The sequence below is a fragment of the Chiloscyllium punctatum genome, chromosome 28 (genome assembly GCF_047496795.1).
Source record: "Chiloscyllium punctatum isolate Juve2018m chromosome 28, sChiPun1.3, whole genome shotgun sequence".
NCBI classification, from domain to species: domain Eukaryota; kingdom Metazoa; phylum Chordata; class Chondrichthyes; order Orectolobiformes; family Hemiscylliidae; genus Chiloscyllium; species Chiloscyllium punctatum.
In genome coordinates this window covers 6,261,920-6,287,190 of record NC_092766.1, presented here as the reverse complement: position 1 = coordinate 6,287,190, position 25,271 = coordinate 6,261,920, and the positions used below count along the sequence as shown (strand labels likewise).

At 48.3% G+C, this 25,271-nt stretch overlaps 1 protein-coding gene across 2 annotated transcripts in view; it reads left to right on the top strand.

The window, feature by feature from the left end:
- Nucleotides 1-24,799, top strand: part of LOC140453936 (ubiquitin-conjugating enzyme E2 Q1) — a 49,951-nt gene extending 25,152 nt beyond the window's left edge. Inside the window, exons 4-14 of one of the 2 annotated variants that reach the window (XM_072548796.1) lie at nt 2,397-2,447; nt 2,883-3,023; nt 4,213-4,297; nt 9,383-9,443; nt 10,918-11,008; nt 11,330-11,388; nt 13,131-13,179; nt 14,151-14,246; nt 16,234-16,300; nt 16,395-16,499; nt 24,290-24,799. In XM_072548796.1, coding sequence (XP_072404897.1) covers nt 2,397-2,447; nt 2,883-3,023; nt 4,213-4,297; nt 9,383-9,443; nt 10,918-11,008; nt 11,330-11,388; nt 13,131-13,179; nt 14,151-14,246; nt 16,234-16,300; nt 16,395-16,489 — 795 coding nt within the window. In that variant the 3' untranslated portion in view covers nt 16,490-16,499; nt 24,290-24,799. The remainder of the gene's footprint in view (nt 1-2,396; nt 2,448-2,882; nt 3,024-4,212; nt 4,298-9,382; nt 9,444-10,917; nt 11,009-11,329; nt 11,389-13,130; nt 13,180-14,150; nt 14,247-16,233; nt 16,301-16,394; nt 16,500-24,289) is intronic. The other variant, XM_072548797.1, reaches the window with a different exon arrangement.
- The last annotated feature ends 472 nt before the right edge of the window (nt 24,800-25,271 follow it).

Here is a 25,271-nt window from a genome sequence, read left to right as displayed (position 1 = left end):
TCTCTCTCTCTCGTGTCTCTCTCTCTCTCGTGTCTCTCTCTCTCTCGTGTCTCTCTCTCTCGTCTCTCTCTCTCTCTCGTCTCTCTCTCTCTCTCTCTCGTCTCTCTCTCTCTCTCGTCTCTCTCTCTCTCTCGTCTCTCTCTCTCTCTCGTCTCTCTCTCTCTCTCGTGTCTCTCTCTCTCTCGTCGTCTCTCTCTCTCTCTCTCGTCTCTCTCTCTCTCTCGTCTCTCTCTCTCTCTCGTCTCTCTCTCTCTCTCTCGTCTCTCTCTCTCTCTCGTCTCTCTCTCTCTCTCGTCTCTCTCTCTCTCTCGTCTCTCTCTCTCTCTCGTCTCTCTCTCTCTCTCGTCTCTCTCTCTCTCTCGTCTCTCTCTCTCTCTCGTCTCTCTCTCTCTCTCGTCTCTCTCTCTCTCTCGTCTCTCTCTCTCTCTCGTCTCTCTCTCTCTCTCGTCTCTCTCTCTCTCTCGTCTCTCTCTCTCTCTCGTCTCTCTCTCTCTCTCGTCTCTCTCTCTCGTCTCTCGTCTCTCTCTCTCGTCTCTCGTCTCTCTCTCTCGTCTCTCTCTCTCTCTCGTCTCTCTCTCTCGTCTCTCGTCTCTCGTCTCTCTCTCTCGTCTCTCTCTCTCTCTCGTCTCTCTCTCTCGTCTCTCTCTCTCTCTCTCTCGTCTCTCTCTCTCTCTCTCTCGTCTCTCTCTCTCTCTCTCTCGTGTCTCTCTCTCTCTCTCTCTCTCGTGTCTCTCTCTCTCTCGTCTCTCTCTCTCTCTCGTCTCTCTCTCTCTCTCTCGTCTCTCGTCTCTCTCTCTCGTCTCTCTCTCTCTCTCGTCTCTCTCTCTCGTCTCTCGTCTCTCGTCTCTCTCTCTCGTCTCTCTCTCTCTCTCGTCTCTCTCTCTCGTCTCTCTCTCTCTCTCTCTCGTCTCTCTCTCTCTCTCTCTCGTCTCTCTCTCTCTCTCTCTCGTGTCTCTCTCTCTCTCTCTCGTGTCTCTCTCTCTCTCGTCTCTCTCTCTCTCTCGTCTCTCTCTCTCTCTCTCTCGTCTCTCTCTCTCTCTCTCTCGTCTCTCTCTCTCTCTCTCGTGTCTCTCTCTCTCTCTCTCGTGTCTCTCTCTCTCTCTCTCTCGTCTCTCTCTCTCTCTCTCGTGTCTCTCTCTCTCTCTCTCGTGTCTCTCTCTCTCTCTCTCGTGTCTCTCTCTCTCTCTCTCGTGTCTCTCTCTCTCTCTCTCGTGTCTCTCTCTCTCTCTCGTGTCTCTCTCTCTCTCTCGTGTCTCTCTCTCTCTCTCGTGTCTCTCTCTCTCTCTCGTGTCTCTCTCTCTCTTCTCGTGTGTCTCTCTCTCTCTCGTGTCTCTCTCTCTCTCGTGTCTCTCTCTCTCTCGTGTCTCTCTCTCTCTCGTGTCTCTCTCTCTCTCGTGTCTCTCTCTCTCTCGTGTCTCTCTCTCTCTCGTGTCTCTCTCTCTCTCGTGTCTCTCTCTCTCTCGTGTCTCTCTCTCTCTCGTGTCTCTCTCTCTCTCGTGTCTCTCTCTCTCTCGTGTCTCTCTCTCTCTCGTGTCTCTCTCTCTCTCGTGTCTCTCTCTCTCTCGTGTCTCTCTCTCTCTCTGTGTCTCTCTCTCTCTCGTCTCTCTCTCTCTCTCTCGTCTCTCTCTCTCTCTCTCGTCTCTCTCTCTCTCTCTCGTCTCTCTCTCTCTCTCGTGTCTCTCTCTCTCTCGTCTCTCTCGTCTCTCTCTCTCTCTCGTCTCTCTCTCTCTCTCGTCTCTCTCTCTCTCTCGTCTCTCTCTCTCTCTCGTCTCTCTCTCTCTCTCTCTCGTCTCTCTCTCTCTCTCGTCTCTCTCTCTCTCTCGTCTCTCTCTCTCTCTCGTCTCTCTCTCTCTCTCGTCTCTCTCTCTCTCTCGTCTCTCTCTCTCTCTCGTCTCTCTCTCTCTCTCGTCTCTCTCTCTCTCTCTCGTCTCTCTCTCTCTCTCGTCTCTCTCTCTCTCTCGTCTCTCTCTCTCTCTCTCTCTCGTCTCTCTCTCTCTCTCTCTCTCGTCTCTCTCTCTCGTCTCTCTCTCGTCTCTCTCTCTCGTCTCTCTCTCTCGTCTCTCTCTCTCGTCTCTCTCTCTCGTCTCTCTCTCTCGTCTCTCTCTCTCGTCTCTCTCTCTCGTCTCTCTCTCTCGTCTCTCTCTCTCGTCTCTCTCTCTCGTCTCTCTCTCTCGTCTCTCTCTCTCGTCTCTCTCTCTCGTCTCTCTCTCTCGTCTCTCTCTCTCGTCTCTCTCTCTCGTCTCTCTCTCTCGTCTCTCTCTCTCGTCTCTCTCTCTCGTCTCTCTCTCTCGTCTCTCTCTCTCGTCTCTCTCTCTCGTCTCTCTCTCTCGTCTCTCTCTCTCGTCTCTCTCTCGTCTCTCTCTCGTCTCTCTCTCGTCTCTCTCCTTTGCTTTCAGAGCACCCGGGATGACGTGACGTCAGAGGAAGAGGATGAGGAGATGGCAGAGGTGAGTTTCTTCAGTCTAGCCCTTTTTTACCTGGGGACATCCACAGATGTTCCCACATGTACGGGGATACTGGAGCCAGGGAGGGCGTCCATCAGACGAGTAGCTAATAACTCCAGCCATGAATTCAGAAGAAACCTCTTCCCTGCTCCAGGAAGCTCTGGCTGGGTGGGAAATGTGGAGCCAGAAATGGTCAAGGCCATTGGCAGAGGTGCATTGAAGGGGTAGAAGCTACATAAATGCCCAAGGGGGAGAGGAACTGGGGGCTGACGTGGAGCAGAGGGGCCTGTTACCCGAATGGTGTAATGCTTGCCAGGGAGTGGACAGATATTGGTGGCTGGGGGGAGTGGGGGTGGGGGAGGTATAGGCCGAAAACTTGAAGGTGGTTGTACTGAGACTATCTGTCACGGGCTAACCACTCTTCATCTGCTCCCACAGGACAACGAGGACTTGGATCATTATGAAATGAAGGAGGAAGAGCCTGCAGAGGGCAAGAAATCGGAAGACGAAGGCATTGGGAAGGAGAACCTGGCTATCTTGGAGAAGATCAAGAGGAACCAGAGGCAAGATTATCTAAATGTACGTGTCTGTAGGGGACTCGACTGAACTGCCGGGAGTTAGTGTGGCCCTCGAGTGTAACTGTTCCATTCGGTTACCGGTGTGTGTCAGCTCTTTAAAGGCAGCTGTGGTTTAGTGCTGAGTCAAAGCAGAGTGGCAAGGTGCCAAACTCCTGTTCCTGCTGGCATTGCACGGTTTGGGCGCCGGGAGACCACTTCTGCCCACTGAGACGATTGGCACCCTTTTGGGCAGAGGTGATGGTGGGGGGGGGGTAGGGCTTAGATTCCACCACCACTTATCTTCTCTCCCCCCCCCCCCCCATGTGTTTACGCAGCTTCTATCCCTTCAGTGCACCTCCTGCCATTTCAAATAAACCTGTTGGACTATAACCTGGTGTCGTGTGCTTTCTGACTGTGTGCACGTCATTCCAACACATTCCATGAGGGGGCAGCACGGTGACTCAGTGGTTGGGCACTGCTGCCTCACAGCACCAGGGTCCCAGCCTCGGGGGGCGACTGTCTGGGTGGAGTTTGCACATTCTTCCCCGTGTCTGCGTGGGTTCCCTCCGGGTGCTCCGGTTTCCTCCCACAGTCACAAAGATTCCCACGGGTGAATTGGCCATGCTAAAACTGCCCATCGTGTTAGGTGCATTAGTCGGAGGGGAAATGGGGTCTGGGTGGGCTACTCTTCGGAGAGTTGGTGTGGACTTGTTGGGCCAAAGGGCCTGTTTCCATACTGTAGGAGAATCTAATCTAACACAGTCAGATCCCTGCACTCCCACCTCTGGCCTCTTATGCATTTCCCCTGGTTCCCAATGGTGGCCCTGCCTCCAGGAGATCACATGATCCAGAATTGTCTCCCTAAACCCCTCTCTTCCCCCTCCCTCCTTGTCCGTCAGACCCAGCTTTTGGACGCCTGTCCCTAACATCTCAAGTGATGTACTGAACAAGCCTGACTTGGCTTCTGACAAGGTCCCTTACAGGTTTCTTGTACTGAGCATGCAACACAAGCGCAAGTTCTTGTCGGCAACGAGGGAGAGAAGTGGCCAGCAGGAGGCAGTAACAAACCAGCTCCGAACTGAAGAGAAATATGGCAATGTGAGGGAGAGGGGGGGAGTGGAGGAGGGAATGCTCTAAGTGTTGAATCATGGTCATGTTGATAAAATTAAACGTTTCGTTGCTGACTTGGATACTGCTTGTTGTTCTTGCAGGGGGCAGTGTCAGGTTCTGTTCAGGCCACTGACCGACTAATGAAAGAGCTCCGGGATATTTATCGGTCAGAGAGTTTTAAAGCAGGTAAGGAGTTTCCATCGACTAAACTGTTTGTTGTGAGCCCAGGACTTTGTCTTTAGGGTTACAGAGACGTACGGTATGGAAACAGGCCAGTCCACACCAATCATATTCCCAAACTAAACTCATCCCACCTGCCTGCGCTCGACCCGTATCCCTCCAAACGTTTTTCCTGTTCATGGATTTATCCAAATGTCTTTTTTAAATGTCGGAACTTTGTTTCATACATAAACCACTCTTTGTGTAAAAATATTCTCCCTCACGTCCTCCAATCTTTCTCCTCTCTCTTTAAACAAAATGGCCTCTAGTTTTGAACTTTTTTTTTCCCCCCCACCTGAGGGAAAAGTCCCTTGTCACTCATCTTATACATGCCCTCATGATTTTATAAACCTCTATGAGGTCATCCCTCAGATTCCTACACTCGAGTGGAAAACAAAATCCCAGCCTATCCAGTCTATTTTTATATCTCAAACCCTCCATTCCTGGCAGCATCCTGGTGAATCTTTTCCAAACTCTCTCTCCAGTTTTAATACATTCCTCCTTGTAGCAGGATGATCAGAAGTGAGTATTCCCAAAGAGTACAGTACTCCAGAAGAGGCCTCACCAATGTCCTGGACATGACGTCCCAGCTCCTAGAATAAGCGTACTAAATGCCACCTTAACCACCCTGACTCTCTGTGATGCAGACTTTAAAGGATTATGTACCTGAACCCCTAGGTATCTCAGTTCTACAACATTACCCAGGGCCCTATCGTTAACTGTGTAAGTGCTTGAACATAGAACATTGCAGCGTAGTAGTACAGGCCCATCAGCCCTCTGTGTTGCACTGACCTGTGAGATTAATCTGATGCCCATCTAACCTACACTGTACATTACTATCTGTGTATGTCCAATGCCCTTAGCGTCAGTGAGTTTCCTACTGTTTCAGGCAGGCCATTCCACTCCCCTACTACTCTGAAGATATTACCGCTGATATCTGTCTTAAATCTATCACTCCTTAATTTAAAGCTATGTCCGCTCATGTTAGCTTTCATCATCCAAGGAAAGACGCTTTTACTATCGACCCTATCTAACCCTCTGATGATCTTATGCATCTCGATGAAGTCACCTCTCAACCATCTTCTCTCCAACGAAAACAGCCTTCGTTCCCTCAGCCTTTCCTCGTAAGACCTTCCTTCCATACCAGGCAACATCCCGGTAAATCTCCTCTGAACCCTTTCCAAAGCTTCCACACCCTTGCTATAACGCGGTGACCAGAACTGCATGCATTACTCCAGGTGTGGTCGCACCAGTGTCTTGTACAGCTGAAGCCCGACCTCGTGGCTCCGAAACCCAATCCCCGCCCCGACCAATAAACTCCAACACACCGTATGCCACCTTAACAACCTCATCAACCTGGGTGGGAACTTCCAGGGATTTATGCACCTGGACACCGAGATCTCTGTTCATATACACCGCAAGAGTTTTATCATTAGCCCAGTATTCTGCATTCCTGTTACTCCTTCCAAAGTGAACAAGCTCTCACTTTTTCACATTAAACTGCATAATCTGTCCTTGTTTGTTTTGTGGGCGGCACGGTGGTTAGCACTGCTGCCTCCCAGCGCCAGAGACCCGGGTTCAATTCCCGCCTCAGGCGACTGACTGTGTGGAGTTTGCACGTTCTCCCCTCGTGTCTGCGTGAGTTTCCTCCGGGTGCTCCGGTTTCCTCCCATAGTCCAAAGATGTGCAGGTCAGGTGAATTGGCCATGCTAAATTGCCCGTAGTGTTAGGTAAGGGGTAAATGTAGATGTAGGGGTATGGGTGGGTTGCGCTTCAGCGGGGCGGTGTGGACTTGTGGACTGTGTAAGTAATCTAATCTAATCAAAATGCAATGCCTTGCACTTATCCAAATTAAATTCCATCTTTTCCCCTCCTCAGCCTACTGACCCAATTGATCAAGATCTCTTTGTAGTCTTAGATGACCACCTTCATTGTCCACCACTATAACCACCAATTTAAGTGTCATCTGCAATACAGGAATTTTGCAACAAAAATTATTCAAAGGATGTGGGGTCACTGCCTGTGCTAGTCTTTATTCCCTGCCTCTAAGTGTCCCTTGCGAAGGTGGTGGTGAACTGCTGCCGTCTCTATGGTGTAGGAACTTAGGGAGGAAATTCCAGTAGTTTGACCCAGTGATCTATTTCCAAGAGTGGCATCAAGGGCAATCTGCAGGGACTGCTTCTCCCACATGTGTTGTGCTGCCTTTGTCTTTCTTTCGATTATATACTCAAAAGGCTCAACACCATCCAGGACAAAGCAGCCAACATCACTGGCACCACATCCACACCCTCCACCACTCAGTCGCAGCAGTGTGTATATCTACAAGGTGCACTGCAGTGACTCCTTTCAGACAGCATCTTCTAGAAGGCCACGCAGACTTTATATATATTATATATATATAATATACATATAAAATATATTCATATTCATATTCCATTATCTTCTCCAGGGACAATTGGAGATGGGCAATAAATACTGACCCAGCCAGCTATACTCTCAATCCTTGAATGCATTTTTAAAAAAAAAGACTCTGTGCACCCCTTTCCAACTTGCTAAGTATCATTCGCCACACCCCCCCCAAGCTCCTTTTGGTGTGAAGCGAATGATTGCAGTTCCTCATGCTGTGGAGTGGTGTGCAAACTCGATGGGCTGAATGGCCTGCTTTTACACTGTGTAGGGATTCTATAAAATGTGTCCCACAATCAACGTGATTGGTCACCATGTCTCTTTTAGTGGGAACTTGCTGTGTCCAAGACAGTGACAACACTTAAAATGTATTTCATTGGTAGGCACTACTTTAAGATTCCCTGAGGTGCTTTAGGAACAGTCACACCAATGGCACTGTCCCAAGGGGCCCAGGCTAATGCTGTGGGGACCCCGTCATGGCAGCTGGTGGAATTTAAAGTGAATTTTTTTTTCTTGAGAAGAAACTGGAATTATAAAAGGAGTGTGGGAGGAGAAAAACCACCCACCTGAAATGAAGTCTTCTGTGTTGGGATTTGAACCGGTGACCCCCAGAGCATTAGCCTGGACCCCTGGGAACATTCTGGCAGATGTGAGAGGAGAGAGGTTTTTACACGAGGGGCAGATTTATTTTACACAGAGGATGGTTCCTGTGTGGCATGAACTTTCTGAGAAAATGGTGGACGAGGACACGGCGACAATGTTTTTTCCAAAAAAAAACACTTAGAATAGGAAAGGTTTGGAGGGATATCGGCCAGGAGCAGGCAGGTGGGACTAGAGTCATCGAGATATACAGCACAGAAACAGACCATTCGGTCTGACCTGTCCACGCCAACCAGACATCCTAACCTAATCTAGTCCCATTTGCCAGCACTTGGCCCGTATCCCTCTAAACCCTTCCTATTCATATACCCATCCTGATGCCTTTTAAATGCTGTAATTGTACCAGCCCCCACCACTACCTCTGCCAGCTCATTCTATACACGCACCACCCTCTGTGTGGAAAACACTCCCCTGAGGTCCCTTTTTATAGCTTTCCCCTCTCACCCTAAACCTATGACCTCTAGTTTTGGATTTGCCCCACCCCAGGGAAAAGCCTATTTACGCTATCTATTCCCCTCCTGATTTTATAAACCTCTATAAGACCAGTTTAGTTTGGGCACATGGGTCATCATGGACTGATTGGTCAGAAGGGTCTGTTTCCGTGCTGTATTATTGTATGACCCTGTGACCGCAGATCCACAGTCTCAATGGTCAAGCGTTCAGGGTGTTATGAAGGTGTACTGTACCTTTTTAAGAGAGTTGAAAAGCTAGCAAGGACCGACAAAGCACAGAGAGTCCTGAATGAGGGAGCAATGTAACACTTGGGTCAAGACAAATAGCAGCAACTGGGTTGCCATGAAAGGAAAACAAATTCGCATTCGGCCAATCAGTTTAAATTATGACCCAAGATACCAAAACCCAACCAAATTTGAATTTAGTATTTCGATAATATTAAAACCAGTGAAAGGATCCAATGTTTTGGGGGTATAAGACAGGACATTTTGAACAGTTAAGGGGAGAACTGCCAAAGACCAACCACTGTAGACTGTTAGCTTCAAGAACTGTCTGAAGGGTAGTTGTCTGTGGGCAGTGTGCAGCAGAACACTGAGGCTGACCTGGAGAGAATCTACAGAGGAGAATCTGCAAAACTGACTGGGTTTGAAACATGATTTTCTTCTTGTAAATCTTAAATTGGGATGTTTTATCGGACTAGTATTGTCGAGTCGGAGGTAAAAGATAGGTTTAAGAGAAATAGCTGTTTGTTTTAATATTCTCTGTTGGACTTAAAGAATAAAGTTGTTAATTTTTACTTTAAGTAGTGACCTCTAGGATAGTTCTTTGCCTCCTGTAATTTTAACAGATTAGACCATGGGGTAAATCTTTTCGGTACTGATGGTTTAAATTAGCAAAGGGCATGTCGTAACAAAGAGCATTTAGGATTGGGCACTAAACTCTGACCACGTGGTTAGATAAAAGTAATTAGAAGTGGAAGGGGTCAGCTGCGGACAGGATTGATATAATAATCACCCCGCTGCTATCTAAACAGGCATTGCTAATGGGGAATAGCCATTACTTGTGAAGTCACAGGGTTCGAACTGGCACCTGAATAAACGCAGAAGATTAAAGAGTTTAGGGGTGGTGAGAGAGTCTGGCAGTTCACTGAAGACTCAAAGCTTTTTCCCATTGAGACCACCCCTTTGACCAAGCACTGAGGTGACGTAGTGGATCACTGCTGGCTTACAGCACCAGGAAACCTGGGTTCGGTTACAGCCTCTGGTGACTGCCTGTGTGGAGTTTGCACGTTCTTTCCCCCACCCCGTGTCTGTGTGGGTTTCTTGTGGGTGCTCCGGTTTCCTCCTGCAGCCCAAAGGTGTGCAGATCAAGGGTGGATTGGCCATGCTGGAATTGCCCAGGACTGTGCAGGCTGAGTTGGGAGTAGGTCTGCATTAGATGCTCTTCGGAGGGTCAGTGAGCCAAATGGCCTGCTTCCCACACTGTAGGGATTGTATGAAAGTGTGCTGATTGACTTGTCTCTCTGGTCAATAGGAAACTACGCAGTTGAACTCGTCAATGACAGTCTATATGACTGGAACGTAAAGATTCTCAAGTAAGTGACTCTCTGTGAGTGGTTCTGTTTTGCGATTGTGAGGTAATTTATGTCCCGTTTACACTGAAGAGAGGGGTAGTGGTAATAGCTGAGCTTTGAGACATTAAAAGAGGCCTTTTGCGTCACTGTATCACTACCTGCCAGTTGTCAAGCATCTGTACATTCTTGTCTCAATATTCAGCAATTGCCCCAAGGCTATTTCAAGTTAATTCTTAAATATTGTGATGAATCCAGCCTCTTCCACCCTTTTCAGGCATGTGTCCCAGATACCACTGCCCTCTTCATCCTCTTTTAAACTTTCAGCCCCTTTGTTTACCTTAAGTCTATGCCCAGTGCTGACCGATCGCTCTGCTGAAGGGGGAGAAGGTCCTATCTATGGTCCTCAGGGTCCTGTACATCTCATTCAAGTGTCCCCCACCCCCCCCGGTGTTCACTGTGCAATCTCTGTCATGGCTGAAACACTCCAACCCAGGCAACGTCCTGAGGTATCTCCACGATCCCCCACTCTCACCCATTTATCATACCCTCTCTCATTTTCCTGTCCCCCTCATCTTGGTCACGTGACCCACATAGGAGCAGAAGTGGGAGTCATCGGCCCATCAAGTCTGAGATCATCCTCGGCGCCGTTCTCCAGCCTTACCCCTCCCCCCCCCCCCCCCCCCCATAACCTTGAATGCTACCTGACCTGCTGTGCTTTTCCAGCACCGCTCTAATCTAGACTTTGATTTCCAGCATCTGCAGTCCTCACTTTTTTGCCTCCCCAAATAACCCTCAATTTCACCGCTTACTGATTTAAAAACATCTCTGCCTCAAATATACCGAATGACCCAGCCTTGATAGCCCTCTGTAATGAAGAAGAATTTCACAGGCTCCACTCCCCTCAGAGAGAAGGAGTTCCTCTTCATCTCCGTCTTCAATGGACAACCTCTGATTCTGTTCGGGTTGGCTTCATTGTTAAGCTCAACAAGATTGGCCAGTGCTGGGATGTTGGGGACCACAGGGGGCGGGGGGGGTGAACTGAAAATGGTATGGGGTCGCACTGTAAAGATCAAAAGAGATCTTGTCAAGCTGTGTTGAGACACCCGAGAATGAGAGGGCTGTCCTGTTAGAGTGGACCTGTATTCTCTTTTTTTTAAGTTTGGAAGAGAGAGATGGTCTCGTGGAAACGTGCAAGATTCTGAAAGTGTTTGACGCAGAAGCCAGGAGCTGGTTAGCAATCCACCTCCCTGCGGGAGGATAAGGGGCTGAGTAATCCCCAACTGAGACAAGGAGGAATGTCCTCACTGGGAGGGTGGTGAATCTTTTGGAATTGTCTACCCCTGATGGCTGCAGTGGCTCAGTATGTCCAAAAGGACAGAGTGAGCTTGGGTAGGCTGTAACTGTATTGGGGAATGGGCGTTATGGTAGCAACTGAGGATTGTAAAGGTTGCCCTCCTAGTCTCCTTGACTAACGTTTTGCTGTTTTTGCTCGTAGAGTTGACCAAGACAGCGCTTTGCATAATGACCTCCAGATCCTTCACGAGAAAGAAGGCATCGACTTTATTTTGTTAAATTTCTCTTTTAAAGTGAGTACCGGGAAGGGGGCTGCTAGCGAGGGAGCTTGCAGGCTGTGACAGGACTAGGGAGTGCTGTGGGGGGGAGGGCACAGAGAGGGGGACAACACAGGGTATTGGTGTGGGTTTGTCCATGGTTTTGAGGGGTGGGGGGGGGGAAATGTCCACTGGGCTGTGGGTTGGGTGAGAGACGGTCTACATGGGGTTGTGGGTGGAGACAGTCAGTAAAGGGGGAGAAGGAGTGGGAATTGGGAGTTATGAAATTTAATATTCTTATTTTGAAATTGCAGTATGGGCTCAGTATCTGACGACTACCTTTTTTTTGCCCCCTAGGATAATTTTCCTTTTGACCCACCCTTTGTAAGAGTCGTTTCTCCAGTTCTGAGTGGAGGGTGAGTAACGCCAGTTGCTGTTGTGTTTTTCCTGTAAATCTCTGTTAGAAATTGAGTGTTTTGATGAGCGATAGTCCCAGCAGGAAATGGAGGCCGCAAACAAGCCACGTGATACTTTGCTGCTGCTCTGGCCTGCGTTGTGAGGAATTGCCAGTCTCCAGTTCAAACGCACCACAAGCTGCGCAGCTTTCCAACGAAACCGTAGAGGAGATACAACCGTAGAGGAAATCCCAGTCAATCTTTCATTTCAACAACATTTTTGTTTTTGTTCCCCTGCTCTATCCCTGCATATTTTTGACATGTAGAAATCCATTAACCTCCATGTTTTGATCATCTTCAATGACTGACTGAACCTCCACAGCCCCTTGGGAGAGAGAATTCCTCACCACGGCCTGAGTGAAGAAATTCGTACTCTTCTCCGTCCCTGATTCTGAGCACCGCCCCGCCCCCAAATAAAACAAACCAAAGGAAATATCCCGATGAGCCAAAACTGTACTCCGTTCTCCAGGTATGGTCTCACCAAGGCTCTAACTATAGCTCTAACTAATTCACTCCTGTCCTCACATCCTCTTGTAAATGGGATGTTATCCTTTATTACCTTCTTCGTGACTTGCTGTGCCTGTAAGTTACCTTTTCAGTGGCTCCCGAACAAGGGCACCCCAGCTCCTTCTGAAGTCCTGTACTTCCTAGCCTTCCTCTACTTAAGAAATGCTTTTGTTTTCCAAATAAAGTGGATGGTCTCCCATGGCTCCATCTGCCAAATTTTTGTCTACTCTCGTAGCCTGTCCAAATCTCCTCAGTGTCTTTGCAACCCCTTACAGTTCACTCCCGCCCAGCTTTGAGCCTTCTGCAAACTTTGGAAACATTGCATTTAATCTTATCGGCCAAATCATTTGATATGAATTGTAAATAAATCCAATCCCACTGCTCCAAAGTTTACTCATTCAAGAGCTTTAAAGTCAAGCAAAGAACTGTGGATACTGAAAATCTGAAACAATCCAAAAGAAAACCCCCAGAAATCGCTGGAGAAACTCAGTGGGTCTGGCAGCATCTGTGGGGAGAGAGAGAGAGTGTTTAATGTTTGGAGCCCAGTATGTTTTCTCAGGAATTTATGAAGGATCACTGGATTTGAAATGTTGACTCTCTGCTTTCTCTCTCCACGGATGCTACCAGACCTGATGAGTTTCTCTAGTGATTTCTGGGGTTTTTTTTTGGTTGCTACACATGCATTGTCGGGGATGATGTTCAGTTAAAGCGTTGAACTAAAATTCCTGTTCAGATGGATACTGAATTTCCCACAGGCCTAACAGAAGGGTTGAGAGAGGAGCTCTGATTTGAGGATCCTGTGTTGGTTAGAGACAGGGAGGAAGAAGAACATGAGTCCCACTCTGACCACCCTTGGAGATTTGTGGATTCTTGTTGTGCAAGCTTCCAAACACTCTGTAAAAACAATGTACACAGGAGACAGTTCTGAAGGAAGTGATGGGACAGCCTTTAAGAGGGGGAGGTAAGGAGGCGGGGCCTGATTGACCTCCTAAATTTGGACGTCAACTTCAAGGCGGTTAATGGTTAATGAGTATCTTCTTACTTGGGAGTAGAGGCCGCACTCTGATCAACCACAATCCTGCCGAGCAAGGGGCTGGGCTTGAGGGTTCACCAACCCCCCCCCTTCCAGTTCTGATTCTGCGCTTCCCTGCACAATATCTCAGCCCTCACTGACTTTTTTTTTTCTTTTTCCACAGCTACGTCCTTGGAGGAGGTGCAATTTGCATGGAGCTCCTGACAAAACAGGTGAGCAAGATGGAGGCTGTTCAACTGGGGAAACCCTTTTGTGAGTCCCAACCGGTTCTGGCGGGATTCAGAATTCGCCCCCGTCAGGTCTCTGCCGTTCCACTCAACCTGCTCAGGGCTCGTTCAGAGAGCCAGTACAGGCCTGTGTGACCATTCTGAATTGAAACAAAGTGCTGCGATCTTGTACGATCAGGCACACCTCCACCCACCAATCCAATTACTCCTTCATAAGAGTTTCTGTGCTGTTCCTGTACTAAGAGGTAAATTTGTTCCAACAAAGCGATTTTGGCAGGAAACTTGAGCATGCAGTTTGGGCACTGAAAGGGGCAGATTTGGCTCTGGAGGATATCGATGCCTTAATTAAAAGGCTTTCTTTAATGACTTTCACTTGAATCAATAAATCCAATCCCACTGGCCATTTTTGGATTTGAACTCCCGCTGCGTTGTGTCTCCAGTTAGAATGACCACGACTGCCTTTTTACTACCTCGGAGTACTGCATCCTGCAGGGCAATAGCTCCTGCCTGGTTAGATCCAACAGCACCATCTCTGCCCTGGCCAGGTTGAGGGGTATTTGGCTTTGGTAGGCATCACCGTTCAGCCTGATCCTTTATCTGCCTGATCTGAAGGTGGGGGTGGGACTATGCTGGGAGCTTCAGTCTGTCATGTGGGCTTGATGTGATCTGCTGCCCTGTCCTATTCTACAAGGGACAACTGAATTCTAAGAGACCCCGCCCCACACGTGATTATTACCAGATCCCGAGTAAGGTTCAGTTCTCTCAAACTTGCGTGCAGAGTAGTTACCCTGTCCTGTGATCATCTTGTTCCACAGCACAGGAACCACTGTGTCTCTGCCTCCCCACTTCTCCAAGAGACTGTGTGTGTGCGTGTGTCTCTGTCTGAGTTACACCAGACTAACCTCTTACGTTGTGTTTTTGTTTTGCCTATCAACGGTCCCTCTTCCCCACCCCAGGGCTGGAGTAGTGCTTACTCTATCGAGTCCGTCATTATGCAGATTAGTGCAACGCTGGTGAAAGGAAAAGCAAGAATTCAGTTTGGAGCCAATAAGGTGAGCTGTGCTCGGAGTGGGGTGGGGGAAAGCCAGGTGACATCCATTGTGTTTGGAGGGGTGTCTGTCTTCACAGTAATAAGGAATGTTAAGAGTCCATGTCTTTCATATCACAAGGTATTTACCCCCTCTATCCAGGCACTTCAAGTGAGTTGAACAGCTAACCATCCATAGGAATGGGGAGTGGGAATAGGCCATTCAGCCCTTTGAGTCCCCACTACCCTTCAGTAGGATCATGGCTGATCCTCTGTCTCACTGCCATATTCCTGTTTTCCCTCCATACCCCATATAAGAACAATACAACGCAGGAACAGGCCCTTCAGCCCTCCAAGCCTGCGCTGACCCATTTATCTCTTCCCTACTAAAACTGCCTCCATCTACAGGATCTGTATCCCCTATTTCCTTCCTGTTCATGCCTTTTTAAACGCTGCTGTTGTGTCTGCATCCTCTGGCAACATGTTCCAAGCACTCACCCCCCCCCCCCACTTTTGTGTGAAAGACTTGCCTCTCACATCTCCCTCTCTTCCCACCACTTCCCCCGCACCTCGACCCTGTGTCTCCCCTCATCATTGACCCCCCCACCCATGGGGAAAAGCCTCATACTTCCCACTGTATCCATTGCTGTCCACAATCTCTCAAACTTCTATCAGGCCGTCCCCTCAACCTCCTGTGTTCCAGTGAAACCCAGTCTATCCAACCTCGCTTCATCGCTAAAATCCACCCCCCCCCCCCTACCAGGCAGCATCCCGGTAAACCTTTTCTGTACCCTCTCTAAAGCATCATCCTCCTTCTGGAACTGTACGCAATATTCCAAGGGTGGTCTAACTAAAGACTGTGTGGAGTTTGCACGTTCTCCCCGTGACTGCGTGGGTTTCCTCCGGGTGCTCCGGTTTCCTCCCACAGTCCAAAGATGTGCAGGTCAGGTGAATTGACCATGTTAAATTGCCCGTAGTGTAGGTTAGGGGTATGGGTGGGTTGCGCTTCAGCGGGGCGGTGTGGACTTGTTGGGCCGAAGGGCCTGTTTCCACACTGTAAGTAATCTAATCTAAAGTTCGATAAAGCTGCAGCATAACTTGTGTACCCTTATGCTCAATGCTCCTTCCAATGAAGGCAAGCGATTTATCATTTTTTTAATATAATACTGATTTTGGAGATACCAGTGTTGGACTGGGGTGTACAAAGTTAAAAATCTCACAACACCAGTTTTTAGTCCAACAGGTTTATTTGGTATAATCCCAACCACCTAATGAAGGAGCAGCGCTCCGAAAGCTAGTGCTTCCAATTAAACCTGGGGTTGTGTGATTTTTAACTCTGTAAAATATTCTCCATGATCCAGCCTTCTGTGGTAGAGAATTACGCCATGAGTGAAGAAGTGTTTTCTTATCTCCGTCCTAAACAGCCGACTGTGCCCCAAGTCTGTGACTCCTGCTTCTAGCTGCTGTAGACTCCTGTGTCATGGAGTATGTTTCCTCCATAGTCCCCGTGTGTGTGTGTGTTTAATTATGTGTGTGCTCTCCTTGCTCGTGGAGTCTCTATCGGCCCCAGTTTCAGGACTCGCGCCAGGGACCTCGGAAACCCCAGGCTGTTATCATCGTCTCAGTACTACAGCAACCACAAGTTACTCAGCAGGCAGCAGTACCCAGAGGGCATCGAAATGTCAGCACAAGATGGTCTTTCAGATGAACAATTGAAACCATCTGCCCTCGAGTTGATTTTGAGGAGCCACTCATCAATATTCTGAAGAGCAGGCTAGGTTCTCCCTGGCACCAGTATTGAACCCCATGTCGCCAACAGATTACCAGCTCGTTATCAGTGCAGGATCTTGCTGTGTGAAAGTTATCTCTTCGACAGTGACTACTTTTTTTTTCAAAACAAAAAACCTTGCTAGCTCTTGGGTGCAATAGAATATCCAGGGTTATGAAAGGTGCTACAGCAATGCAGGTCTGTTTTTTTTTAACAAACCATAACCTCTGCTTTTTTTTTCTAGTCGCAATATAGCCTCACTCGGGCCCAGCAGTCCTACAAATCACTGGTTCAGATTCACGAGAAAAACGGTATGAATTACAGACAAATTGTAATCAAGGTCTATGCAGTTCAAACTCTGTCCTTTCCATACCCCCCCCCTCATTTTTGTTTTTCCTTTTTGAGGTTTCTGTGTACTCATGTACGTTTTTCGGCAAGGGATGGTGACGGTATTATCGCTAGACTGTACATCCAGAGACCCGAGAATGTTCCGGGTTTGAATTTACCTTGGTACGTGGCGGAATTTAAATTCAATTTTGGAAAAACGAAAAAAAAATCTGGAATTGAGTCTGATGATGACCGTCAACCCATTGTCGATTGTCGGAAAAACCAGCCTGGTTCCCTTAATGTCCTTTTGAGAAAGGAATCTGCTGTCCTTACCTGGTCTGGCCTACGTGTGACTCCAGCCCCACAGCAACGTGGTTGACTCTGAACGGCCCTCTGGGCAATTAGGGATGAGCAGGAAATGCTGGTCTAGCCAGTGAGGGTAAAAAAAAGATAACTGGTCCTACAGCTGGCCATACCTCCCCCAACTTAACAGTTCAGAGTCCAGGAAAACCTTTTGTATCGGGAGGGTGTAGTTCACTGGAGCAGACTTCACAGCACCTCTTAAATAAAAACAAAACTCCATATGGGTGTTGCTCGCTGGGCCAGCATTTATTGCACGTTGCTAGTTGCCATTGAGAAGGTGGTTGTGGTGAGCTGCTGTCTTGAACTGCTGTCGTCACCCCCACAGTCCTGTTTGGGACCTGGAAGGAACAGCAATATATTTCCAAGTCAAGGTTGGCTTGGAGGAGGATTTTTAGAGGTGGGGAGGATTGTTGAGTTGAGTTGAACGTGTACCGAGGCACAGTGAAAAGCTTTGTCTTGTGAGCAATACAGGCAGATCACAGAGATAAGTCACATAGACAGTAAATAATAGGTCACCAGCAGCAAAATCAAAAACAGATACAGGCGAATGTGAAGAGTTTGTGAGTCCATTCAGTATTCTAACAACAGCAGGGTAGAAACTGTTTCGAAACTGGCTGGTACGTGTGTTCAGGTTTCTGTACCTTCTCCCCGACGATAGAGGTTGTAGAAAAACATTGCCAGGGTGGGATGGACCTTTGAGAATGCTGGCGGCCTTTCCTTGACAGTGGGTCTAGTAGATGGATTCTATAGATGGGAGGTTGGCCTTTGTGATTGTCCGGGCCGAGTTCACCACTCTCTGTAACCATCTCCGATCTTGAATGGGACAGTTGCCATAACCAGGTAGTGATACATCCAGACAGAATGCTCTCAATGGCGCACCTATAAAAGTTGGCGAGGGTATTCGTCATCATGCCAAATTTCCTCAGCTGCCGAAGGAAGAAATGATGATTTTGGGCCGTTGTAACCAGTGCGTCCACATGAAGAATCCAAGAAAGCTTGTTGTAGATGACCACTCCCAGGAGCTTGACACTCTCCACTCGTTCCACATCTGTGCTGTTAATGTGTAGGGGGGGCATGAGTAACATCCTGCCGTAAGTCAATAATGAGTTCCTTGGTTTTGTCAGCATTGAGAGCTAGGTTGTTCTCAGTGCACCCCATTTTTCCAGGTCTTCCACCTCCTGTCTGTAGTCTGTTTCATCACCATCTGAAATTCGACTGACAATGGTGGTGTCATCAGTGAACTTGTAAATGGCATTAGTCTAGTATTTGGTAACGTAGTCATGGGTATACAGTGAGTACAGTAGGGGGCTGAGTACACACTCCTGGGGGGGTTCCAGTGTTGTGTGTTAATGAGGATGAAATATTGTCCCCAATCTTCACTGATTGTGGCCTGTGGGTCAGGAAACTGAGGATCCAGTTGCAGAGGGTGGGGCTTAGTCCGAGATCACTCAGTTTAGTAATCAGTCTCGAGGGGAATGTTCCTGTGTATCTGCTGCCATTGTCCTTTAGGGGTTAGCAGTCATGGGTTTGGAAGATGGTGAATTCCTGCAGTGCCTCTTTAGATGGTACACACTACTACCAATGAGCACTGAATGGAGGGAGTGAACGTTCAAGCTGGTACACTAGGATACCAATCAAGTAAGCTGTTTTGTCCTGAAGCTCGGCACCGCTGTCCTTAAATTGTACCTTGTTAAAGGTGGGCAGGATCTGGGGAGACTGGAGGGGAGTTACTCGCTGCAGTATTCCCATCTCTGACCTGCTCTTGAAGCCACTGTATTTATATGGCCAGTCCTGTTTAAGTCAATGGTAATCTCCAAGATGTTGATAGTGGGGAGGTTCAGGGGGTAATTCACGTGACTGTCAAGGAGTGATGGTTAGGTGCTCACTTGTTGGAGCTGATCATTATCTGGCACTTCCCTGGTGCGAATCTTCTTGGTTACTGTCTGGTTCCTGCTCCATTTGGTCATGGACTGCTTCAGTAACTAGTAAGTTGCGAATGATGATGAACACTCCCACTCCTGACCTTATGAAGGAGGAAAGGTCGATGCTGAGACAGGTGAAGATGGTTTGTTTTAGGACACTACTTCAAGGGACTCTTGCAGAGATGTCCTGGAGCTGAGATGACTGATGTCGAACAAGTGCAATCATCTCCCTTTTATTGTTCGGAATGAATGCCCTGATTTTCATTGATCCCAGTTTTGATAATGCAGCTTTGATGCCACACTCAGTTGAATGCAAGGGCTGTCACTCTCCTCTCTCCTCACCTCTGTCACTCTCCTCTCTCCTCACCTCTGTCACTCTCCTCTCTCCTCACCTCTGTCACTCTCCTCTCTCCTCACCTCTGTCACTCTCCTCTCTCCTCACCTCTGTCACTCTCCTCTCTCCTCACCTCTGTCACTCTCCTCTCTCCTCACCTCTGTCACTCTCCTCTCTCCTCACCTCTGTCACTCTCCTCTCTCCTCACCTCTGTCACTCTCCTCTCTCCTCACCTCTGTCACTCTCCTCTCTCCTCACCTCTGTCACTCTCCTCTCTCCTCACCTCTGTCACTCTCCTCTCTCCTCACCTCTGTCACTCTCCTCTCTCCTCACCTCTGTCACTCTCCTCTCTCCTCATCTTTGAACCAAGGTTGTCATGAAATCAGGAGAATAGTGGTCCTGGGTGATTCCCAGTTTGGATTCTATCAGCAGGCTATTGCTAAGTCAATGCTGTTTGATAGCACTGCTGGTGACACCTCCCCTGACTTTGATAATCGAGTGTAGACTGGGGCAGTAATTGATAGGTTGCATTTGTCTTGGCTTTGTGGGTACAGATTCTGGATTAGTGGTGCTGGAAGAGCACAGCAGTTCAGGCAGCATCCAAGTAGCTTCGAAATCGACGTTTCGGGCAAAAGCCCTTTTGTGTGTACAGGACATACCAAGCAACTATCTGCTATTTCAAGCAGATGGCAGTGTGGTTGATGTACTGAAACAGCTTGGCTAGGGGTGTGACAAGTTCTTGTGCACAAATCTTCAGTCTTATTGGAAGAGTCTTTGCCCTATCAGATGTCTTCAGCCATTACTTGATATCAATTGGCTGAAGGCTGGCACCTGTGATGCTAGGGACTTTGGAAGGAGGCTGAGATGGACCATCCACTCGCCACTTCTGGCTGTCGACTGGTACAAATGCTTCAGCCTTATCTTGTGCAATATTGCGCTAGCCTTCCCCTCATAGAGGTACTTGTGAACTGCCTCCTGCAGTGAGTTGTTTAACTGTTCACCAGCATTCACAACTGGTGAATGACTGCAGTTTGGATCTGATCTGCAGCTTGTGGAATTGCTCTGTTCACTAACAGTTGCTGCTTCTGCCTTTCGCCCTGTGTTGTAACACCACCAGGTTGACACTTCATTTTTGGCGCAGCCTGCTGCTGTTCCCAATGTGTCCTCTGAACTCCCCGCTGAACCAGGGTTAATTTCCCAGCTTGATGGTGGTGGCTGAGTGGAGGATACGCTAGGTCGTGAGATTGCAGATTATGTTGGGAGTACAATCCAGTTGTTGAGGGCCCTGCACTGCTGCGCGGATCCCAGTCTGGAGCTGCTCCATCTGTTGGAAATCTGTGCCATTTAGGATGGTGATGGTGCTGCACGTGGAGGGTTTTCTCAATATGAACTTTGTCTCCACAATGGCAGCGTGCAGTGGTCACCCCAATGATGTATCTGCAGGAAGCAGCTCAGCAAGAATGAGGTCAGTTAATGTTTTTCCATTTTATTGGTTCCCCCAGCGTATCAGCTGTTGCTGAGCCACTCTTGATGGTGGACACTGAGGCCCCCCCCCACCCACAGTATGTTCTTTGCCCTTGAGACCCTCCATGCTTCCTCCAAGCATTATTTGACATGAACAACGTGAAGAAGCAGATACCCAGGGACAGTGATAGTATGGCTGGAACGTTGTAAGATCTGATGCCATGGGTTTCAGGCTCCCCTCTGGAATTCAACTCTTTTCTCCATCTTTGAACCGAGGCTGTAATGAGGTCAGGAGCTCAGTGGTCCTGACAGACCCAAACTGGGAATCGACGAGCAGGTTATTGCCAAGTCAGTGTTGCTTGATGGCACTGCTGGTGACGTCTCCCCTTACTTTGATAATCAAGTGTACACTGGACATGTTGGGTTTCATTGGTGTGTCGGACTGTTCTTCCAGTTTTGCACCAGCTCCCGGACGTTAATAAGACCTGAAGGGCTGAACTGGCCGTTGTCATTGGTGCCTCAGTCAATGCCAAGTGCTCTGTAAAATTTCAACCCTTTGTGTTTGACTTTGTAGTAGTTGATGCTTGTTGGGCCATTTCAGAAGGTAGTCGAGAGAGTGGTGCTGGAAAAGCACTGCAGGTCAGGGCAGCATCCGAGGAGCAGGAAAACTGACATTTCGGGCAAAAGCCCTTCATCAGGAATGAGGCTGGGAGCCTCTTGGGTGGACCAATAAATGCCAAGGGGGGGTAGGGCTGGGGGGCTGAAGTTAGCTGAGAGTGCAAGAGGTGGATGGAGGTGGGGTTAAAGGTGATAGGTTGGAGGTGTGGGTGCAGATAGGTGGGAAGGAAGATGGATGGATGAGGACAGTGCTGAGCTGGAAGGTTGGAACTGGGATAAGGTGGGGGAGGGGAAATAAGGAAACTGATGAAGTCCCCATTGATGCCATGGGGTTGGAGTGTCCCGAGGCAGAAGATGAGGCGTTCTTCCTCCAGGCGTTGGGTGGTAAGGGAATGGCTATGGAGGAGGCCCAGAACTTGCATGTCCTCTGCAGAACGTGAGGGAGAGTTGAAGTGTCCGGCCACAGGGCAGTGGGGTTGGTTGGTGTGGGTGTCCTGGAGATATTCTCTGAAGCACTCTGCGAGTAGGCAACATAGAGGAGACCGCATCGGGAGCAATGGAGAGTAAATGATGTGTGGAAGTGCGGGTGAAACTTTGGATGTGGAAGGCTCCTTTGGGGCCTTGGATGGAGGTGAGGGGGAAGGTGTAGGTGCAGGTTTTGCAATTCCTGTGGTGGCAGGGGAAGGTGCCAGGAGGGGAGGGAGGGTGGTTGACAAGTTAGTTGCAAGGGAACGGTTTTTACAGAAAGCGAATAGAGTTGGGGAGGGAAATGTATCTCTGGTGGCATAAATGGTGGAGAACGATGGGATTATGCGGAGTTTGGTGGGGTGGAAGGTGAGGACTTGGGTCTATTCTTGTTGCGGTTGGAGGGATGGGGTGCGGGAAGTGGATGAGATGTGCTGAAGGTCATCATCAACCACGTGGGAGGGGAAATTGCAGTCTTTAAAGAGGGAGGCTATCTGATGTGTTCTGTAGTGGAATTGGTCCTCCTGGGAGCAGAGGTGGAGTAATCGGGAATAGGAGATAGCAATTTTGCAGGAGGCAGGGTGGGAGGAGGTGTAATCCAAGTAGCTGTGGGAGTCGGTGGCTTTGTAGAAAATGTCAATGAGTCGGTCGTCATTGGCGATGGAGAGGTCCAGGAAGGGGAGAGAGCTGTCAGAGGTGGTCGGGGTGGAATGTGTTGGTGAAATTGATGAACTGTTCAGCCTCCTCATGGGAGCGTGAGGTGGTGCCGATGCAGTTATCAATGTAGCGGAGGAAAAACTGGGGAGTGGCGCTAGTGTAACTGCGGAAGATAGACTGTTCCACATAGCCGACAAAGAGACTGGCATACTGGGGCCCACGCGGGTGCCCATGGCTATCCCTTTCGTCTGGAGGAGGATTTGAAGGAGAAGTTGTTGAGGGTGAGGACCAGTTCAGTCAAACAAATGTCAGCGGAAGGGTACTGGTAGGGATGTCAAGAAAGGAAGAAACAGAGGGCTTGGAGACCCTGGTCAAGGTGGATGGAAGTGTATAGGATTTGGATGTCCATAGTGAAGATGAGGCATTGGTGGGGGGGAGTGCCAGGGAAACAGAAATCTTGGAGGTGGTGTAGGGCGTTCCTGGACCAGGGGTGATAGGACAGTATCGAAGTATGTGGAGATGAATTCGGTGGGGAAAGAGCAGGCTGAGGTGATTAGGTCGGCCGGGGTGGTTAGGCTTGTGGACCTTGGGTAGGAGGTAGAACTGGGCAGTGCGGGATTCTCGAATTTTTGAGGTTGGAAGCTGTGGGTGGGAGATCCCCTGAGGTGATGAGGTTGTGTACAGGCTGGGAGATGACGGTTTGCATTTCAGAAGATCCACATTTCTGTGCATCTGGAGTCAAAGGACAACACCGCACAGGGACAGGCCCTTCAGCCCACCAAACCTGTGCTAGGTCGTACAAGTCATGAAATAAGGACAGCAAATTGCTTTCCCTGAAGCGTGTTAATACCAGGCAGGTTTTTTATGAAAATAGTTTTGTGGTCATTGTCAGACTTTTGTTTTGCCACTATGGGATTTTAAACCCAGGTCCCCAGAACGTTGCCTGGGTCTTTGGATTACTCATTCACTAACGATATCACTACACCATTGCCAGGCCTGTTTGTCTTCACCCAATACTTGGGCCTTGTGAACTCATTGTCTTGGTGTGAAATTACAGCTGAAGGTGTGCAGAGTGTCAGAGGTGTACCATTCTTCTACAGGAGATGCTGGACACTGTGACCGTTCCCAGTGGCTCTTCTGGATGTTCAAAGTCCTGTGGGAATTCAATTGGTTGGGGTTGGGGTTGGGGCATGTAGCTGAAACACAGTTCGCCAAGTGTCAATCACCTCTCGTTGTGGGAATTCCCCACATCATTGTCACTGTGCTCCAACAAACAATGAACTGTGCAAAGTGCTTTGAGGCACGGCTGACATAAGGTGCAAAGTTAATGTTATAAGATATTATACAAGTGTCCATTTCTAGTGTATATAATGCACTGTGCTTCATTTCTAGATTAGGTCTGAGGAGAGCCTATTTTTAGCCTTGCAATATTGGTATTTGGCACACTGTGGAGACAGGAGTATTGCTATACAATACTGAGTGTACTTGTGGAATCAGGTCTGTCACTATATGATCTGACTGTTCATAACAGCAATAATGTCTACTTTATTTGCTAGCTGTTCGTATGATTTACAGCACAATGGCTTGTATTACTGAGACTGGGTGGCACACTGAGTTAGTACAGTGTACTTTCACCTGTGTCCCGCTAGGATTCCAGCCCAGATCTCTCATCTGTTAGCTGTAAAATAAACCGGTGTGGGTGACCTTAGCTCATTGCTGGTATTTTGGTCTTGATGCACAGCCTCTGTTTGTATTGGGGCTCTGGAAAATAAAAGCATCGGGAGGCTTTAAGCTTTGGTGTTCAGCTGCTTTGTCTGTAGAGAGCTGCTGCACGTTATCAATCAATGTACACCAGCCATGCCTGTGGGAGTGAATGGGAAGAGCTTTGTATCCATTTGGGATTGTGTACAAAGAGGGTGAATGGAAAGTGGTTTGATCCATTCGGGTTGTATACAATGGGAATGAACCACAAGGGGTTTGGGTCCATTGAGATTATGGACAATAGAAGAGAAATGTATTCTTTACCCTTGGGGATCTTGTACAATGGCAGTGCTGCTGTTTGATATGAAGATGATCACTGTTTGATATGAAGAATGAGAGAAGGCAGTGTCTTCCAGAACTATCTAGCACTCTGACTTTTGTACCCGCAGGCTGGTATACCCCACCCAAAGAGGATGGCTAGCCTTGCCAGGTGCCACATGCTTCAGGACCAACTTAAGCTGCACCGATTGGGAAAACTCCATCTTATCGATAGCTGCCTCTTCCCCTGAGACACGAATGGGCTTCAGCCGGAACCTTGGATCATATACTTATTATAAAATAAAACCCTGTATATACAAGTATACATCTGTACACACATGGACAAATACTGCAAATCCTTTCTCTTGCCAGGCCCCGTGTACTGGGTATCCTGCTCCTGCAGACTCTTAAATCCACTTCATATAAACTGGATTTTGAATAGATTTGGATCAATTTTTGCATCTAGTTTTTTTGGCCTTCCCTCACCTCACCTCTAACTAGGTATCAATGTGGACTTTTAATTTATTTTTTCCCTATCTTCACATGCACCTTTTTATCTTTTTTTTTGTTTAAAATGTATGCTGGTTTTGTGAAGATGTGTATCTTTCTGAACTGATAATTACAGTTTATTAATGACTGCAGTTTATGGACTTCTGCCTGATGTCTCTCTGTGCCAGTGTTTGTAACACGGAAGACCATGGTGGGCTGGGACAGCAGACAGCCAGGAACTAGGCTTGTGGCTGTTTTGTCTTTTATATTTTTGGTCTGTATCTCTCTCTCTCTCCTTCCTTGTTCCAGGTGCTCCCTTGTCCAGGAAACTAGTAGCTGGAAATGGGACAATGGGAGTGAGTGGGAAGGGGTTTGGATGCTTTGGGATGATGTACATTGGGAATGAATGGAAAAAGTTTTGGTTCACTCGGATCGTGTCAAGTGAACAGAAGGGATTTGATCCATTGCGGTTTGTGTACAGTGGGAGTGAATGGCGAGGGGTTTGGTTATAACGGTCACGAGTTTGAATATACGGGGATTGTGTATAATTTGAAATAATAAAGAAGGGGTTTGGATTCCATTAGGATTATGCACAGTGGGAGTAAATGGAAAGGGATTGGGTCC